We start from the raw sequence: 20,381 nt of genomic DNA on the forward strand, positions 1-20,381 counted from the left end.
ATTTTAACAGGTCCTGAATCCCTTAAAGTAGCATTCCCTCCTAAGGATCACACTGGAGCTTTGACAGGGTTATGTTTCCTGAATGGCTTTGTAGAATTATTTATCCCTAACACACCCATCAGCTGAGGCCCTCCACAGGCCTAAAGTTTATTGAAAGACTTTTGACTTTATAGTTATCAGTAACTTGGTCATTTGATTTTAGTTTGTGGCAGGTAAAGCACAGACAGGCATGTTTAATATTTTCACATAACATAGTTCCTGGCATGGGGCTTACCACCACAACTGGAAGAACTTGTTTGAATTTTGCATTAACCAAGGGACAGCAACAGAAATCTCAATGTATGTGGGTAAGGGAAATTCTAATTGGTAGAGTGAAAAGGCACATTTAAAATCAAAAGAGAGGAATCTATTCTTATGATATACATGGGACATGTGCTGCATGATCATTTTACTTTTTCTTGTTTAGAGTTTTTTTTAAAAGCTATCTAGAATTTGTCTTTTGCTAACTGTTTGAGTTTGTAGTTGGTCTTGTGAGGGTGAAATTTCCCTTAGTTTTCATTTTTTGTCAGAATTTTAAGAGAGTTTGCATTTTGCTCTCCCAGTGAAGCGTGACATTCAGGAGAATGATGAGGAGGCAGTGCAGGTCAAAGAGCAGAGCATCCTGGAACTGGGGTCTCTCCTGGCAAAGACTGGACAAGCTGCAGGTAAGTGCTACAAGTGGATTGCTTTCTTTTACCTGAAATGCTGCGTGAAATTTTTTTTTTTTGGTTGGAGTGAGAGAACATAGGAATGCATCCATACAGTTTATTGGTAGTGTAATTCAATTTTATTGCCAACTTGTTGAGCTTTAGTTTTCTATCAGGAAGTTAAGAGACCTTTACACTCACTTCTTTCATTGAAGACTTTTGTTCTGCAGATGAGGAAAAAAAATCCTGTTTCTTTTGGAATATAGTGACCTGTGATTTGTTTCTCGTTCGGATTTTCACTGCATTCCCTTACATGTGGGCAGTAGCAGCCTTCGGTGATTTCATGGAGCTGCTGTGATGTATTTAAGGTGGATAGTGACTCTAGGCCCCTGACTTGAAAATGACTAGGCATTTTGTGTCCAAGGAAGTGGCTTTGCTGTCTGATACACAATGAGTAAGACATTAAATGGAGAGAACCTTCCCAGGATTTCTCCACTGGTACCTAGGGCTTTGTGCCTGTTGTTGCCCAAACATTCTAGTTGTAATTGAACCATTGACTTTGCAAGCTCGAGATGATATTCTGATGATGGGTGTGTCCTTAGAAGGAGAGTCTTGTTGACAAGGAAGGGCTTTTGACCAGTAAAGTGACAATAGTATTTAGAGAGTAGCCTGCTTAAACTTAAAATGGATGATTTTTGTCAACTTTAAAGTGAATTTAGGGCTTATCTGATTAGAATGGATTAAACGTGGTTGATCTCGTGAATTACTTTCCCCCAAATTATGTTGTTATCCAAAAGGATGATACGTGTAAGTTAGCAAAATTCCTTGAACTTGAAAACAAAAATCTTTTCCAGTTAAGGATGATAACATTAATTATTAGGCTCAGTCAATAGAAAGTTGAATAAAGTTGTATGAAATTGGGAGGATGTATTTATATGAATCTTGTACCTTATTTAAAATATCATTAAGGGCTTCCCTGGTGGCGCAGTGGTTGAGAACCTGCCTGCTGATGCAGGGGACACGGGTTCGTGCCCCGGTCCGGGAAGATCCCACGTGCCGCAGAGCGGCTGGGCCCGTGAGCCGTGGCCGCTGAGCCTGCGCGTCCGGAGCCTGTGCTCTGCAATGGGAGAGGCCACAACAGTGGGAGGCCTGCGTACCGCAAAAAAAAAAAAAAAAAAAAAAAAAAAAAAAATCATTAAAAATATCTGTAATGAGAAAAACCGTTTTTGAGTGCTTATTATGAACTAGTTATTGTTTTAAGCCCAAACAGGATTTAGCTTATTGAATCCTCGAAACAACTTGGTAAGGTATATACTATTACCTATTTTATACCTGAGGAAACTGAGCACAGAAAAGTTAAATATCTTATTTAAGGGCACTCAGCTAGTATGGGAGACTCAGAATTTGAATCCATGTAGTCCTATTTCAGAGCTCATGACCTTGAAGTATTTGCTTTCCATAGTTATCCACTTATGAGTTATCAGTGGTAGGTGGTGGTTTTTTCATTTTAGGCTGACTTCTCTCCTATTTAACATGTTTGATTCTCTTGCCTGTCAGTTAATGTGAGCTTGGGGTTGCAAAACACTTTTGATCATTAGTCCACATGAAATATAATTAATAAGGTAATTTTCCTGAAAGAATTAGAAAACCAGGTGAAATGATTTTTTTTTTTTTTTGGCTGCGCTGTATGGCTCTTGAGACCTTAGTTTCCTGAACAGGGATTGAACCTGGGCCCTTGGCAGTGAGAGCCCAGAGTCCTAACCACTGGACTGCCAGGGAATTCCCTGAAATGATTTTTCTGTTGTTGAACGATCCAAATGTCTGTTTTTCTCAAGTAGAATGGATAATTAAAAACAGCATGTAGTATAGTCAGTGTTTCAGAAAATTTGTCCAAAAATGTTACTGCTTTGCTTGAAGTTACTATTTCATGCTTTACTCTCTCCTTATTTCTTGCCCTCCCCTCCCTGTGACCTACCTGAGAAGTTTAGAAGTGTACAGGGAAACTTATTGGAATTTAACAGGTGAATCATAAGAACTTTAAAAAACATTTCCAGGTTACTTATTGTTTTCTAAGAAAGACTTTGACAGGTATAGTAAGGAAGTTTCGGGGCCTACACTCATTTACCTATCTTTGCTATTAATAATTGATCAGTTTGTGTTGTTTCCTTTGATTTTTGGGTTCCCTGAGAACAGAAAATATTTCTATTCCATTGATTTCCAATTTTGTTTTGTTATGCATTTAATATAGGGCTAGCACTGTGCTAAGTACTCTACTCAAAAAGTTTAAGGTAGGGTCCCTGATGGACATCAGTCACTTGGGAATTAGTGAATAAGACAGTGTCTGATGCAGAATAGTGATTGAAAGTAGTGGTGTTCATCATCAGACATGATGCCTAGGCTCAGGATCTGCAGATTTCATAGCCTGAGACTCTTAATGGAGTGTGTTGAGTTCTGTGAGGTTCTGAAAAGGAAGTTCTGGTCACACAGTTGCAAATAATTTCAGTAAGAATAGAAGGAAAACTCAGTATGATTCTATAAGAATTAAAAAAAAAATCAGTGTGAAAATGTAAAGAAACGGAATATAACCAAGAACGACTAAGAAACAGTAATAGACTAAAATGGAAAATGAACTGAGTCTTTGGCAACTAAGAGGTCATTTGTTTTTCTGTTAGAAGAATAACTTGGAGAAGATACTGTAATGCTAGCAAGTGCTGGAGAGAAGGGCAGACTCCTTAGCTCATGTTTCACTTCTGCCTTTTCCAGGAAGGAAAATGATTTTCAAAAAGAAAAAGATAGAAATAACATTAGAAAGAGAGAATTAAAGCTAAAGTAGGTGAGAGAAGAGAGAGCAGGTAGTCCTTTTTTTTTTTTTTAGGTAGTCTTTTTTAAATAAGTTCAAGTTTCTAGGTTCTGACAACTGTCTTTTAATATCAAAAGAATAGTTGTAGCAGATATATTTATAGAGCCACTATTATTCTGAGAAAAATCATGGAGGGTGGAGAGGTATAAGGAAACTGAGGATGGGCAAAACATTATTCCACTTTTCAAAAAGATAATGAAAAGAATAAATTCTAGACACTGTAAACTGGTAATCATCAGTAAAGTTCCAGGACAGATTATTTGATAAGTAGGTTTTAAGCACATAAAGCAGTGAGTTTATTAAGAAAAGGTTATTCCAAACTCACCTTGGTTCTCTTTGGTTAGCCTTATCAGACAGCAGATTTGCAGGGTTCCACAGGCAATGGCTTGCTAAGTGTGTTTGTAATTAAAGTTTTGTTGGAACATAGCCATACACATTTGTTTACATACTGCCCATGACTGCTTCTGTACTACACTGGCTGAGTTGAGTACCTGCCGCTGAGACCATATAGCCCACAAAGCCATAAATATTTACTGTCTGGTCCTTCACAGAAAAAGTTTGCCAACCCCTGGGATAGGAAGAATGATATAGACAACATAACTGATGTAAGCAGGGTCTTTGAACATTTGCCATGACAAATGGATCATTTGTTGACCTGACGGGAAGTCTCTAGCATCATGTCATAGGAATCTGTCCTTGTTCTTCTGGTCAGTATCTGGCAGTAGAGCTAAAGCCATATCAGAAGGTGTGCTTATTTTTGTAGATGATTCAGTACAGTAGAGAACAGAATTAAGATTCAGAGTTATTGTCAAAGCCAGCAAGATTAAATTCAGTGTGGAAGGTATAAAGTTATATACTTAAACTATTTTATCAAAACAGAAGAACGTGGGGAATTACCTCTCTATGCAAAAAGACCTTATGGACTCAGTCTGAACAAAGAGTGCTATTAGCAAAAGCAAAACATGCTTCTTGTGTTACATGTGGCAGTCCAGTCAGAAGAATTAAGCCATGACTACTGGTCTGACCCTACATGGAACGTTGATTCAGTTCTGGGGACCACAAGTGGTACATTTGCAAACTAGAGTTAATTCAGAGGAGGGCAACTAAGGTGACAAGCAATCTAGAAACCAGGACATTGGAGGAACAGTTGAAATAGTTAAAGCTGTTTAGCTTGGAGAAAGGGAAAGTTAGGGAGATATGAGTGATAGTTACCTTCAAATATTTGAAGCCACGTGGAAAGAGGGTATAGAATCATGTTTCAGAAAAGAACAATTTAGTTTGACCAACACTGGAATCGTCTACTTTCTGAATATTTCTGTCACTAGGGAGTGTTTAGATTTGTTCAAGCATAGAGGGAAATGCTGTTTCAGAAGGGACATTGCACTAGACCGCTTTTAAAAAACTATGATTATATAACATAATTGAAGTTTGCATAAATGCAAAAGTAATTTGAGGGAGAGAAATCAGTGTAGCCTGGCATTGGCATGGAAGACTCACTAGGACTTCAGCTGGACCTAAAAGGATATCTAAGATCTACATAGGTCGAAGTGATGGGGAGGGATTCCAGGTGGAAATGCAGCATGAGCGAGGCCTGAAAGCAGGCGTGTGTGTAGTCAGTACAGGAGTGAATGGAGTGGCAGAATTGGAAAAAAATCTTAGACGGTGGGATTCACAGGTCAGTACTGGGGAGTGAAGGGAAAGATGAACTTTTCCACTCTGCATAAAGTTCCTTTTATACCTGACACAGTCTCATGTATCCTGTGACTGCGCAGGCAGATGAGGATTCAGGACCCTGAATTAGCATTCTCAGGAGGGGGAGGCTTGCTTGCCCTGAATTCGAGTTCTCAGGAGGATGAGTCTACAGTTGGAGGCAGTGGCACTAAAGTAATTTTAACCTACATTCCAAAAGAACTTCCTTAGTTGTTTAGTTGACATATTCTCTAATTTTCACGTTTGTTTCTAAAGGTGCTCCCTTAGATTACTGTGCCACCCTTTTTTCTTACATAAGGGGTGGGCAGAACCTCTGTGGTTGATGGCTTTTTTGTCATAGTTTAAGACTTAGGTTTTGCCAATTTATGAGGAATTTTAAAAGGTTATAGTATAACTTTAAGGGACAAACACCCTAACTTTTATGTGAAAAGTTGATTCAGAAGAGTGCCATGGAAATTATATTGGTAAAAGACTAAGCTGGGCATTACTTCAGGAAGGGAGGAAAAAAGGAACCTGGAATTGAAAAATCTCTGTTTAAGGGGAACTGCTGAGACAGACTTGGTTGGAAATTAGGAAAAAAAAAAATTTAACTCCTATAACCTGATAAATTTGGTAGCTGTGGGGAAGTAATTTTGTTTAAGGTGGAAGAGGCATAGCATATTTTGTGTTCTAGAAAACTGTTTTCTGAGAGTGTGAGTACTTTGCTGTACTCATGAGGCAGACAGACATAAGCTTTTCCCAGGACCCTCACAGTATTCCAGAGGCTGAGTGGGGAATGGGATACAGATTTGGTATATGTTGTTAACTTTTTTGCTACTCCATTACCTGCTAAGAATGCTTTAAATTCCTACTAACTTTCATTTTGACTGATTCCAGACATAATTACTGGTTTTATGATCTTGGGTTATTTTTTAATGGGTATTTTGTCCTTAATATTGATGTGTACTTTTTCCTGTCTGAATCGCGTTCCACACAGAGCTTGGAGGACTGCTGAAGTATGTGCGACCCTTCTTGAATTCCATCAGCAAGGCTAAAGCAGCTCGTCTGGTCCGATCTCTTCTTGATCTGTTTCTTGATATGGAAGCAGCTACAGGACAGGAGGTGAGCTACTTTAATGACAGAAGGTAGACACTGTGGAGCAAAGTGTTGTTTCAGTGAAAGAAATGCCTGCCTGCATTGTGGTACTAATGTGGAAGGGACAACTGGGAGGACAGCGCAGGACTTATCATGTCAGTTTCTCTTTGTTACAGGGCATTTGATACTTTGGGTCTGTTCCATGCTTTGCTTTGTAAGTGGAGATTGTCAGTGGTCCCTGGAATCCTCATTACATCAGGGTCACAAACTGATTCTTGTCTTTGAGGTATTGTATTGCCACACCTTTGTAATGTTTTCTGTGTCTGTGGTACCTTTCATTCTGTGTCACAAAGCTCCTTGTGAGCACTAATTAAGTCTTGTGGCATCCCTTCTTGGCATGTCTTGTACTGCATTTATGCCTTTATTGAGGGGTGAGCATCCATCTGTTTTCGTCTTGTGTGTGCAGAAGTGACTGGTATACCTGTACATGTCGTCTGTGAGTTCAGACTAGACCCTGAGCTGCACTGAAGAGTGCCTCTTTGGAATCACTGAGCCTCTTCCCATTCTTCAAAGGTAGCTGTATTGTCTGCAATTCAGGAGAAGGAGACGCTACCAAAGTTAAAATTCATTCTGTAAAAAGTGACAGATTCAAGCAGGGTATATGGTGGTTGCTTGAATCTGTTTGTAGGAGACTATAGTTGTTGTCTTTTCTGTAGATTTATTGATCAGCACTCACTAGTGCCTGCTATGTGTTAGGCACTGTTATAGATACTGGGGATTCATTTGTAACAGCATACAGTTGTTGCTCTCATGAGAATTATATTTTAATGATGAAGGCAGGTAATAAGTATATAAAACGTCAGATGGTATAAAGGCAGGGATAGGAATTGGTAGTTGTTTATTTTATATATATACACATATATATATATATATTTCATTGTTTGCCATAGCCTCTGTGGGTGTAAAAGATATGAAGGGGCTTAGTGGCATATTGAGTAAATAATGGGGAACTTCAGAAACCTAGGACATATGGATCTCCCTTTGAAATCATGTAAAATGGTTTTACAAAAACCATTTTGTAAAATCTGGTTTCTTGCCTTAATGATTCTTTGAAACCTAGTTTAAACACCATAAACTAACTTCATTGTAGAAAATTCATCTGTAGTGAATTCTTCAAATTCATTTGTTTCTGGGAGAACTGTGTTTCATGACAGTAGATCAAAAATAGATATGTAGATAGCTGCCTTTTGAACCAGAGCATTAAAATTATTTTTATGAATAATTTAAAAGAAAAAGTGATTTTTCTAAGGGGTACTACTCTTATATCTAACCCTAATTTTTTTTTTAAATTGTATTTGTTCTCATGAAAAAGTGACACCCCATCTTTTGTTTGAATTAGGATGCCATGTTCTTTTTTCCTTGGCTACGCCGTGCGGCATGTGGGATCTTAGTTCCCCAACTAGGGGTCGAACCCGCACCCCCTGCATTGGAAGAAGCGTGGATGGAGTCTTAACCACTGGACCGCTAGGGAAGTCCCCTAGGATGTCTTAGAATGGGCTGACCAATAAGTATTAGCTTGAAACAGACTAATAAATGTTACTTGGAACATCTTAGGCAGAAAAAACTAATTATCCAAGCTGCTTCTTTGACGCTGAAGTCTTGGAATTTGTCCCTTCCCATAACATAGAGTTGACTCTGGATAGAACTGCAGTTGTTTAATGATCAGTTCTACTCCTTTATCTAAATTATTGAAATCATAATTTAGTGCTCTCCTGTAATTGGTTAGTGGGTTTTACTGGCCTTTGTCATGTATTCCATGTCTGGAGAGGCCTTCCTTTTAACTGTGTGTGTACATTGCTATTGTTCATTGCACGTTACTTTTTTGTCAACTAGAAACCTTTCTTCCTTATCTTAGGGTGAAAGGAAACACTCTCAGGTACTGTGTCATTTTATTGTCAGTGTCATCTTAGTGCTGAGTAAGAGCTGTTGGTTTCTTTTGTTTTTGATGTTTAGTAGTGTAGCTTTTTTTTTTTTTTTTAAGATTTAATTTTATTTATTTTTGGCTGCGTTGGTTCTTCGTTGCTGTGTGCAGGCTTTCTCTAACTGTGGTGAGCGGTGCTACTCTTCCTTGTGGTGCGTGGGCTTCTCATTGCAGTGGCTTCTCTTGTTGCATAGCACGGGCTCTAGGCGCGCAGGCTTCAGTAGTTGTAGCTCACGGGCTCTAGAGCACAGGCTCAGTAGTTGTGGCGCACGGGCTTAGTTGCTCCGTGGTATGTGGGGTCTTCCTGGACCAGGGATTGAACCTGTGTCCCCTGCATTGGCAGGTGGATTCTTATCCACTGTGCCACCAGGGAAGTCACAGTAGTTTAGCTTCTTATCAAGAGTGAGAGTCTTAATCCACTTAGCAGGTCTTCTTTCAGTAATTTTTGTGGATTATAGGTTATTTGCTTGTTTTGGAATAAATTATCAATCATCCAGATGGTGCTACTTGCACCTCAAACTCAACATGGCAACATCAACATCCAGCCACTTATTAAATTCTGTCAGTGCAACTTTCTTCAATCTCTGTTCTCCACCTCTTTTTATATTTGTTCTCTATGTACAGCTGCCATCTAGTTTGGGTTCTAATTCTTCTCTTTTTTTTTTTTTTGAGGTATTGTTGATATATACAATGGGTTCTAATTATTTCTTTTTTTTTTTTTTTTGCGGTACGCGGGCCTCTCACTGTTGTGGCCTCTCCCGTTGCGGAGCACAGGCTCCGGACACGCAGGCTCAGCGGCCATGGCTCACGGGCCTAGCCGCTCCGCGGCATGTGGGACCCTCCCAGACCTGGGCATGAATCCGTGTCCCCTGCATCGGCAGGCGGACTCTCAACCACTGCGCCACCAGGGAAGCCCTTTTTTTTTTTGTTTTTTAACATCTTTATTGGAGTATAATTGCTTTACGAATTATTTCTTACTTAGACTACTGCAAAAGCCTCGTACCACCATTTTGAGAGATATCCCCACCAAGTAACCCTCTGAACATTTTATTCCCCTCTCTGTTCACCTGTAACTTGAGCCTTCAGTGACTCTCTGTTGCCTACAGAATTAGGTATTACATGTTTTTCTACAATACAGCTTAGCATGACAGTCTGATCTCTTAGTACTCTATGAAGTGTACCAAACATGCCAGCCTTGTTGGATACTTGCTGAGTACACTCTTCATGATAGTACCTTTCCCTTCTGTAGTTCCATGTCAAGTACCACCTCCTCTGAAATCTTTCCTTGTTGACGTCACTGTGATCTTAACTCTTCAGTGATCCACATTATATTTTGTACATGTTATATTTTTGATTATGCCTTGTATGATGATTACCTGAACATTTGCTTTATTTTCTTTCCTTTTTAAAATTTTTTTAAAAAATAAATTTATTTATTTATTTTTGGCTGCTTTGGGTCTTTGTTGCTGCACGCAGGCTTCCTCTAGTTGTGGTGAGCGGGGGCGTCTCTTCATTGTGGTGCACGGACTTCTCATTGCGGTGGCTTCTCTTGTTGCAGAGCATGGGCTCTAGGTGCATGGGCTTCAGTAGCTGTGGCACGCGCGCTCAGTAGTTGTGGCTTGAGGCTATAGAGTACAGGCTCAGTAGTTGTGGAGCATGGGCTTAGTTGCTCCACGGCATGTGGGATCTTCCTGGACCAGGGCTTGAACCTGTGTCCCCTGCATTGGCAGGCGGATTCTTAACCACTGTGCCACCAGGGAAGTCCCTTGCTTTATTTTATTTACTGTAATATAGTCTCATTCGGGTGAAGCCCTATATCCGTTGTAGTACCACAGTGCCTTTCTCATTCCTAATTCATGGCTATTCCTTAACCATGGCAACCTCTGACCTCACCTACCATATACTTTCTTTTACTTTCTTTACAGCTGTAACACTGGCCTTTTGCCTTAGCTTTAAACTGTTCTAGATTTGGGGCATTTTTATACATCTGACTTTTTTTTTTTGCCATGCTGCATTGCTTGTGGGATCTTAGTTCCCTGACCAGGGATCGAACCTGTGCCCCCTGCAATGGAAGCACTGAGTCCTAACCACTGTACTGTCAGGGAAGTCCCACTCTCAGCCTGATCTTAACACGACTTTTTTCTTCACATCATTTTCAAGTCTTTGCTTACATCTTATTTCCTCAGAGACCTTCTGTCATCACCTTATCTAAAATACCTGTCTCTGCTTTCTTCGTATTTATTTTACTTATTAACATCTGTTTCCTACTTAGAGTATAAGTTTCATGAGGATAGGTACTGTGTCCTATTTACTGCTTCATCCTCTGCACTTAGAGTAGTTTGGCCCAGAGAAGCTACATAACTAGTATTTGTTGAGGGAATGTATGGATTATGCCTTCCGGATGGTAGGTGCTCAGGAGATACTTTGTTGAATTAAGACTTAAGTTTATTGACTTGAGATATAAGCACGGGGTATTGTTACTACATTTGTTTATGTGACTCAAGGCCTCTGACCTGGGGAAATTGGATATGGTCTTCTTCATCTTGGAAAATTCTAGGTACTTTTAAAATTCTTTGATTGACTAATGGGAAAGGATAGAGGAGCAAGTCATAGGTGGATCACTGTCAGGGTACTGTTGAGGCCTGAGGCAAAATATGAAGTGTTAGGACATTGTTAAGAGAGCTAGGAGTTTGGGGGAGTTTGGTACCAAGAGCTAGAGTATTGGGGAGTTTAACACCAAGAGTATGGGGGAGGGGATTTTCCTTGCCTTTTTGTATTTGGGGACTGACCATAAGTCAGATCTACAGAGCAATCTTCAGCTTGCTGTATTCCGAAAGCTGATATGATTCAGGTTAGGTTCTGGTCATTTGCAATTTGCAGTACTAAAGTTTAGAGCCTAGGAAGTGAGGCTATATGGGTGGGGTGGGGGACTGAGGATTGGGGTGGTTAGCAAGGGGAGGGGAGTAGAGAGTTGGGGTGAAGAGAGGAGCAAGAAGAGTGAACCAGATCCCTGCCAAATAGTGAACTGAAATTCCAGAATTCTTTCTACCTTCTAGGGATCTCTAGGCAGTTTCTATGGGGAGCCGTTTTTTGGTATAGTCTATCCAGCTAAAACACAATAGGACATTTTAAGAAACATTACATCAAAAATCCTGTTAATGAAACAATTATTTCAAGGGAAAAAAGGGAGTTTGTGCTAGAGAATTTCAGACTTAGAATGGTAGTTAATTTTTTCCCTTAGGAATTTAGTTAATAAAGGCACATAAAAAATGATTAAGTGTATTTATTTAAAGCTTAAAAAATACCTAATCTTGACTGTGTCAAGCTTTTGTACTCAAGTAGGGCTTCCTCCAGAAGCATGGGCTTCTTGTGTATTCTTATCCCCTTTATCAGTCATCATTAGCATTAACAAAGGACAAAACCTCTCAAGCTATGTAGCAAGGGCAGTGGCCTTTAAAATTTTTTCTTAAAACTGAAGCACTGGTTTCACCAATTATAGTCCCAGATATTGCAAAGCATGTACCCTGTAATTGATAACAGATAGGCAGTTTATGTTGTACAAATTCCCCGCTGTAGGAGAAATGTCTGTATTGACCTGAGTTTATTAAAGCTGGGTTGAGGTAGGGTCAAGTTCTGGTCCCAACAGCTGAATACGTGACCTTGGGTGAGTCACTTAACATCTGGACTGTCAGGGAAATGAGGACAGGTTGAGATGCTAGAGTAGAACTCAGTGTTTCTTAATTAGGGATATACATCAGAGTGGCCAACCTTTTATTCCAGACTACTGGATCAGGAGCCTAGGCGTTCATTTCTGCATTGTTTGAAAAAGCTTGCTGGGTAAAACTGATGGTAAGCATTTCTTAGCCCCCGAAGACACGTAGGACTGAAGATTTTTATTCTTGTTGCTAAAAATGTTCAGCAAAATATTTGCAGTTCCATTCATGTCATGAACAGAGATATTACTTTGAGTTTGGCTTTTTAGAACAAAACTCAAAACTGTGAAATTGTGATTGGCTTGCTTTTATTTTAGGTTTTGTAGAATTTACTGTATGAGGGCAGTTGAGTTTAGAGTTGGGGATTAAGTAGCCACTAGGGGGCTCTAGTGAGTTATAAAGATTTCATTGACTCTTACTGGTGAATCCTCCAAATACCATGTAATGTTATCCATTTATCTAAAGGCAGGTCTGTCAATTTGGATTATGTCCCTTTACTTTTCCCTCCTTGTAACATCTCTTAAGAGAAATTGGGATTTACATAAAAACCTGTTCTTTTAGCACTTAGTTCTCTGGAAAGCTCAGTTTCTTTTTACGCTCTGATTATGAATCTTAACTCGCAGTAACAGAAGTGATACAAGATCTGAAGCTCTTAATATGTACTTGTCAGAGCTACTATGGCAAGGGTACCTATGGCATGTAGACTATCTAGCATAGAACACTACTTTACGTTAGTTACTTTGCATGGTACCTTACTGCTTGGGTAGCATATAGAACTGGGGTTCAAAGTGCCTTTAAAGAAAGCTTAAAAGCCCCTTAAAGTGTTAGGCTAATTCTCATTTCTTTTTACTTCCTTTAGTACAAGCTAAGTTTGCTGTATTGTGATGAGAATTGTTGGTTGCACTTCTTAGAATCTGGAAGGGAAAAGCCAGCTGGGCCTTTTGAGTCTTACAAGCAACTGTTAGGAGTAAGACACTTGTGCCTAGGCTGAGAATTTCTCCCCTTTATGACCAATATAGTCACATGAACACATTACTATTACTATTCAGGGAGAAATTTCTGCTTTAAATATTTCTCAGCCATTATAGAAATCTACATTCCAGCGCTATGTATGTAGCCTGGGTCCCTCCTGGGACAGTAGAAGAGGAATCTTGAAGATGAAGCTCTTTTCCAAGGGAATACAATCTAAGCACAAAGATACTTTGTGTGTAAAAAGCCAAGTTGATTTTCCATTATGCTATAATCATTACATATTGAGATACTGGGGATCAAGGCATGCCACTGAGACAGTAAATATGGGTATGTAAGGAGGAGATGAAAGCTGTTCTCCAGAGCAAGGCTTGTGGGAAGAACATGAAGACATAATGTTGCACGTACTGTCTCTCCCTGTTGCAGGTCGAGTTGTGTTTAGAGTGCATCGAATGGGCCAAATCAGAGAAGAGAACTTTCTTACGCCAAGCTTTGGAGGTATGTGCCTACATTAGTACTGATTTCAGATCTCTAGGCATTTGAAGGACTGTGCATATAAGTAATACCATCGTGATCAAAAGTATTTTCAGCAACTTTGTATTATCCAGGCACCTGAAATTATTGGTAGCAGTGTCCCACTCATGAGAATTGCTCTGGTTGAAGTTTTGAGACAGACCTGCTGCTTGGCTCAGAAAAGTAAGCAGCAACGTGGTTTAGTCAGTCACTGGCTATAATAGGAGATAATATCACGGGCTAGATGATTTTTTAGGCTGAATTTGATGCTTTCATCAGGACTTGAATATTCAACAGTAACAGTTCTGTGACTGTCAATCTTTGATTTCTTTCTTTGGCTTTTTTCCTCCCCTTTCCGTCAGTCAATGCCTTTTCTCTTTCCTAGGCAAGACTGGTGTCTTTGTACTTTGATACCAAGAGGTACCAGGAAGCATTGCATTTGGGTAAGTAAGCTGGTGGAAGCTAGTAAGGCGTCTGTAGCTGGCTAAATGAATGTATTCCAAACCTGGCTACTCTTATTAGTTACACATTAATAATTTATATTCTGCTTACTTCTAAGAAGGATTTAGTGTGGCTTACATTTACTGAATCTGTCATGGAAAAATGCCATTTAGAAGTTCTAAGAAACTAACTGTCAACTTTAGAGAACAAAAGAGTCAAATTGCTCATATTTACTATTACATCTACTGTATCTGTTTATAATTATTCTTAAAATCTATTTTAAATATCAAGAAATTAACTGGGTGCAAATACATAGGAAACCTGAAGTGGGCCAACTAAAGGCTTTTCCTTTTGGCTTTTAAACACCATGAAATCTTTGCCTGCTGTCTTTTTTTTTTAAATTAATGGATACATCTGGACTGTTTTTCCCAGATGGAAGAACACGGCTTTCATGATCTATTAAGTTGAAAAAATTGCCAATATTCAATTCTTATCCTGCAAAAATGGAAATTTCATATGGTTCAAACAACTAGTAGCATTACAAAAAATAACAGGTTTATTGAGATATAATTCACAGACCATAAAGTTCACCCTTTAAAAGTGTACAATCAGTGATTTTTAGTATATTCACAGAGTTGTGCCACTGTCACCACTGTCTGATTTCAAACATTTTCATCATCCCAGAACGTAACCTTGTACCCATTAGTTGTCTCTTCCCATTAATTCCCCATCCATCATCTCTGCCTGCCCACCTTCCCAGGCAATCACTAACTACTTTTTGCCTCTTTAGATTTGCCTATTCTGGACATTTCACATAAATGGAATCATACAGTATGTGGTCTTTTTGATTGGCTTTTTCTCTTAGCATAATGTTTTCAAGGTTCATCTGTGTTGTAGCATATAGCAGTGCTTTTATTGATGAATAATATTCCGTTGTATAGCTGTACAACATTTTATTCATCCATTCATCAGTTCATGGACATTTAGATTGTTTCCACTTTTTGGCTATTATGAATACTGCTGTGAACAGGTTTTATGTGGACATGTTTTTCTTTTGGGTATAATATACCCAGAAGTAGAATTGCTGGGTCATATGGTAACTGTTTAGCTTTTGAGGAACTGCCAAACTGTTTTCCAAAGTGGCTGCACCGTTTTACATTCTCACCAGCAATGTATGAGGAGAGTTCCAGTTTCTCCAGATCCTCACCAACATTTCCTAATATTGTCTGTCTTTTTAATTTTAGCCATCTTAGTGGGTGTGAAGTAGTATCTCATTTTGGTTTTGAGTTACATTTCCCTAATGACTAAACTAGTGATGTTGAGCAGGGGAAAGAAGGTCTATTTGGATGTTAGTATATCCAAAGCTCTTTCCTTCCCCCACCAACCCTAGTGCCTGGTGTTTCTTATGTAGTCTTGTGATTATTGGACAGGAAGAGAGTGAGATCAAGTGTCTCTCTGAACTGGATAAGTAATTTCAGCATTTTCTGGGTGGGGATTCCCACTGTATTCAAATCTTAGGAGTAAACTTATATGATTCTCAGCTGTAATGTCCTTTGTGTGCAGAAAGGCTTCAGAGAGATCTGTGTTTCTCTTTGGAAGATAGCACATTAGCAGAAAATTTAAATCTTGCAAATAAATAACCTCATTTTGAGTTCAGGCAGATTTCTTTATCCTGAGTGTTCTTATGAGGGTGAGAGGGAAATATTACAATATTAAAATATTAAGATTATGGCTAACAAAGGAGGTATATGTTTTTTCTTTCTCCAGGTTCTCAGTTGCTGCGGGAGTTGAAAAAGATGGATGACAAAGCCCTTTTGGTGGAAGTACAGCTATTAGAAAGCAAAACATACCATGCCCTGAGCAACCTGCCAAAAGCCCGAGCTGCCTTAACCTCTGCTCGAACCACAGCAAATGCCATTTACTGCCCCCCTAAATTGCAGGCCACCTTGGATATGCAGTCAGGTAACACCCCATGTTTTCTTAAAGCTCATCTTACCTCACAGGTGAAAGGACTGGGGGGTTGGGGCTGGAGAATAAAATTGGCTGTTTTGGCTCAAGCTTCCTCAGAGAAACCAATGGAAGGTTACCTCTCTCACTAGCTGCCCCCCTCCTCTTCACTTGCTGTTAACTGCCTAAAATATATTAAGAACATGCTTAATCTGTGGTTGACCAGGCAAACTGATTGTTAGAGCCAACACCCTAGAGAGGTCTCACTTAGGTTTAAAAAGCTCTCCCTTATCTTCCATCTTAGTCACTTACTCAGAATGGTAGCACTTCTCTCCAGAATTGGACTAACCCAAGTCTCTTGTCACTTGGAGACCTTTGTAAAGCATGTTGGACTTTTCTAAAGGGCCTCAGATCTAGGCTGAGGAAAGACACCCCCCCACCCCCCTATCTCAGTGGAGTGTAGTGGGTTGCTTTCTGATGGAGTGTGTGAATTTTGGGGTTAGGAGGCCATGGATTGGCAATAGAATACTTTTTCTTGTAGTCAGCAGCTTTTATTAGTTATAACTTATTATCATTATTGAAGGAGCATTATTGGAGTCAGAGGACTAACTAGTGTTACCTGGTATTACCTCTTCGCAATCTTTGTTTCCATGTAAAACTGCAAGAGGGAGATAATAGGTACCATACTTGCCTCTCAGGTATTGTAAGTATCAAATGACATGTTTTGTGATTCAGGTTAAAAGCAGAAGCTCTAGAAAAAAGTCTAGAAAACAACTTTTCTAGGTTGAAATTTTGGTTCTGCAAATTTCTAGCTGTGTGACTGGGCAAGTTACTTAAATTTTTCTTTAGCTCATCTAAAAAATGGTGATAAATAATTGTACCTCCTCATAGGATGAGAGTGAGGATTAAATGAGATGATGAATGTAAGCTCTTATCACACAGTACCTTGCTTTGACCAAATACCGGCACTTTGTTTAAGCCACTACTCTTCATTATGTTATTTCTTTATGGTCAAGAGATGAACTTGCATCTTATTTCTCAGAGCAAATAGAGGCCATTTTTATGTGAACCTTCTTTATTTCTCTTTCCTCCCCAGAATTTGTATCATTGTTCATTTTTACCCATTATCAAGCATGATCCTTCTACCTGTCCTTTTTTTTTTTTTTGCTGTACGCGGGCCTCTCACTGTTGTGGCCTCTCCTGTTGCGGAGCACAGGCTCCGGACGCGCAGGCTCAGCGGCCATGGCTCGTGGGCCCAGCCGCTCTGCGGCATGTGGGATCTTCCCGGACCGGGGCACGAACCCATGTCCCCTGCATTGGCAGGTGGACTCTCAACCACTGCGCCACCAGGGAAGCCCCTACCTGTCCTTTTTAAGTCTTTAGTTTTTTCAATTCTAAGTCTAGTTTTTCGTCTCCACTTGGATCTTCCTCTCCGTCTTTTTTTTTTCTCATCAAGCTGTTTATTCTTGTTATTAAAACTTGGACTCCAGTAATCCTGGTTATTCTGGAAAAAGCACCTTGTTGTAGGGATCATTTAATCATCCTTTTCGACAGTCACCTCTCCATAAAGCACCTGTCTTCTCTGATGTAACGTATGAAAGTAGAGTTGTGGAAACAATGGTATACATGAGGCCATGGTTATAAGAAGAAAATGACAGTAGTCAAAAGAGACGTTGTATTTATTGGGAAGTCTTATTGAGAACGTTCCTGTTTTCTTCATGTGTGGTAAGGCAGTGTATATCGTATGTCGCGTATCGTATGAAGTTTACCAGCAACTCCGACAGGATATAAGATGATAAAAAATTATATTGGTTTTATACTGTGAGTAACGAGCCACACCATAAAGATTCTTGAACTCTCTTGGACCCCAGTCACAAGCACAGAAGTAGGTACAATTCCAATTAAACAGTGGACTATCTCAAGCAAGACAAATGTCTGGAAAAATTTAAGTGTCTTCTGAATACTTTTATATAAACCTTTGTGTGTTCCTTTTTCCATATAAAAACATACCGTGGCAATAGGCAGTACCAGCCACCTCGCGGTCATGGTGATGTTGTAGAAGGTGAGCCAGGCGGTGGCCAACAAGCCCAGGCACCTCTTGCCCACGGCCTCCCTCTCCTCGCCGGCCTCCGAGGCACCGCCATTGGTGCCGACCTCCTTGCTGGGGGGACGTGAACAAGAGGGGCAGGGGAGCGGGAGGGGGCCTGGCTGAGCGCACTGCTGAAGTGCCCACTGCTGCCGCCACGCCCGGCCCCCCGGCCTTCCTCTCAGTCTTTGAACGGCCCCAGCTGAAAAAGCACAGCCTTCTGTCTTCTCCTTTTCTGTCAAGCTTCTTGGAAAAGTTGAAAGAATGTCATTACTTTGGTGTCTCTGTTGACTCCTTGCAAGACAGTAACTCCCCTCTATCCTCTGTCAGATTTGGGGGGGTTGACACTGTTGAGCACTCCATGCTTCTTTGACAGCATTGTCTTCTTGGTTCTCCTCCCTTGACTAATTATCCTCAGTCACTCTTTCTTCTGATGTATCAGGTTGAGTCTGTCTCCAAATCTGCCCTTTCTTTTCCATTTCTACAATCACTGCTCTAATTAATGCCACCGGACCACTGGAGTAGTCTTTTACTGATCTAACTGTCCCTAGTCACTTTTCTCAATCCATCTTGCTTACTAGTCCTAAAGTCATTTTTTGGAAACAGAGATCTGATCATGTAACTCCAATGGTTCCCCATTATCCCCAGGCTATTTTACTTTAACAGTGCATTGAGAAGGAAGACATCCTTTTCATGGTTATCTCTGGTTTTCAGTCCTAGTCACCAAATGACTTTATATGTTGCTGCTCCTGTGCCTTTATATATTTTGTCTTCTGTGCTTGGAATTCCCCTTTCCATCTTCTCCCCTTGGCAAACTCCTATGCATCCTTCCAGATCAAGCTCACATGTCTGCCTTATAAACCCTCTTCAATGCCTTCTTTACTTTGGACTTCCCAAGAAAGGTATATTCTTTGATACATATTATGGTACTAATCTCCTTGTTTCTGTTTTGATGACCACTGTGAGACTGTGAGCTCCTTCAGGGCCTTAATTCATATTTATTTTCTCTATAGTAGTTATATCAGTGCTTGGCACATGGTAGGCCCTTGTTAATATTTGTGTTGAATGAGTAACAGTCTAGTGTTTTGTTTCTTTAAATAATAAATTTCCTATGCCAGCTGTGATGCTTGTAGTCCTAATGTGGTCTCTATTTGCTAATGTGTTTTGGAAAGCAGTATACCAGCTCTTCTTTACTTTTTTCTTTATTTAATCAGTCTTATTTTTTGTCTGGTCTATTCTAGCTCTGGACTGGGAAGAATGGGAAAATGGGCATTTGTCTCATTTAATTTGGCAGTGCTAGTAGTCTGTTGGGTATTTTTGAGGGAGGTCTCCTTGGCTACAGAGGAGGGTGGGTTTTCTCCAGGCCTCTGTAGTTAAGAACAGTAGTAGAAGGACCTGAATCCTTCAGCCTCTAAACAGGAGGCTTTTTGGGTAGGTTTGGCACATATCACTCAGTAGTGGTTATTAATTCATAAGTTCCCAACTGGCATGCCAGGCATACAGGTATGTGACGGGTGGTCTGAAACAGTGATCCCCTGGGGTCATGTGTAAGCAGTTTCATCCTTTTACTCCAGTGTGCTGAATACTTCATTCGTGTACCTTGATGTGGAAAAGTTGGGAAGCCCTGTGGTAAACAAATGGATGTGGCTGAGGCAGGGTTAGAACTGATACACAGAAACTTAGGGCTTAGTTGCCTTCCAAGCTAGGAAGAACTAATTTTCACGTCATCCCACGTGATAGCATAGGTTGGAAGTACTAGCAGGTTCAGTCAAAGTTAGGCTTATTGGGAGCAACCCAACTTCTAAACAGTAGAGAACTGGTTAGATGAAGTGTAGCGTAATACTGCTTAACTGTGTACAATTAAGTTCATGGATTTGGCATTACATGAAATCCATTTACTGATCGCATCTATCTATAAATGACCAGTATCTGAAATGAGACTGTAAGAGGTTGGATTTTCTTTTTCTCTCTCAGGAAAGCTGCTTACTTATAAAAGTGTCAAGTTTAGAAAAGCTATCTTAAATGGTTGATGTTATTAAAACTAGTAATTTGGGCAGACCAGGGAGGGATGTTTGTGTCAGTTTTCTGACCCGTGAAGGTAATGTCATGGAGGGTAAATGTGGCCTTTTCTAGTGGTTCCAATGGATAGCAGGACTGATGTGGTGGTGCGAAAAGATGTTACCATATGTGGTTTCTAGGATCCCCTTTTGTTGGGTCTCTAACTCCTTTGGAATTTGAACTGGGAGGCCAAAGACCTGGGTTCTAATCCCAGCTTTGCCACTAGATGGCAGTGACTTTGGGCAGGTCCTTTATTCTTTCCTGACCTCATCAGTAAGTAGATGAGGTTGGGATAGATTTTTGAGGCCCTTCCCAGCTGTGACATTTTATGGTTCTATTATTT

The 20,381-nt window shown here is 40.1% G+C and overlaps 1 protein-coding gene and 1 pseudogene across 2 annotated transcripts in view; one reads left to right on the plus strand and one right to left on the minus strand.

The window, feature by feature from the left end:
- PSMD11 (proteasome 26S subunit, non-ATPase 11) overlaps window positions 1-20,381 on the plus strand; it is a 30,205-nt gene that overhangs the window by 1,924 nt on the left and 7,900 nt on the right. The window contains exons 2-6 of the mRNA XM_079904232.1: window positions 603-704; window positions 6,233-6,357; window positions 13,420-13,491; window positions 13,892-13,949; window positions 15,715-15,909. Of these exons, the coding sequence (XP_079760358.1) occupies window positions 603-704; window positions 6,233-6,357; window positions 13,420-13,491; window positions 13,892-13,949; window positions 15,715-15,909 (552 nt within the window). The remainder of the gene's footprint in view (window positions 1-602; window positions 705-6,232; window positions 6,358-13,419; window positions 13,492-13,891; window positions 13,950-15,714; window positions 15,910-20,381) is intronic.
- On the minus strand, window positions 15,963-18,573 carry LOC307177356 (very-long-chain (3R)-3-hydroxyacyl-CoA dehydratase 1-like; annotated as a pseudogene). The gene is made up of 2 exons: window positions 18,559-18,573; window positions 15,963-18,223 (listed from the first exon to the last, which is right to left on the minus strand). The product of its transcript is annotated as a very-long-chain (3R)-3-hydroxyacyl-CoA dehydratase 1-like (transcript).

This window comes from Stenella coeruleoalba, assembly GCF_951394435.1.
Source record: "Stenella coeruleoalba genome assembly, chromosome: 19".
NCBI classification, from domain to species: Eukaryota; Metazoa; Chordata; class Mammalia; order Artiodactyla; family Delphinidae; genus Stenella; species Stenella coeruleoalba.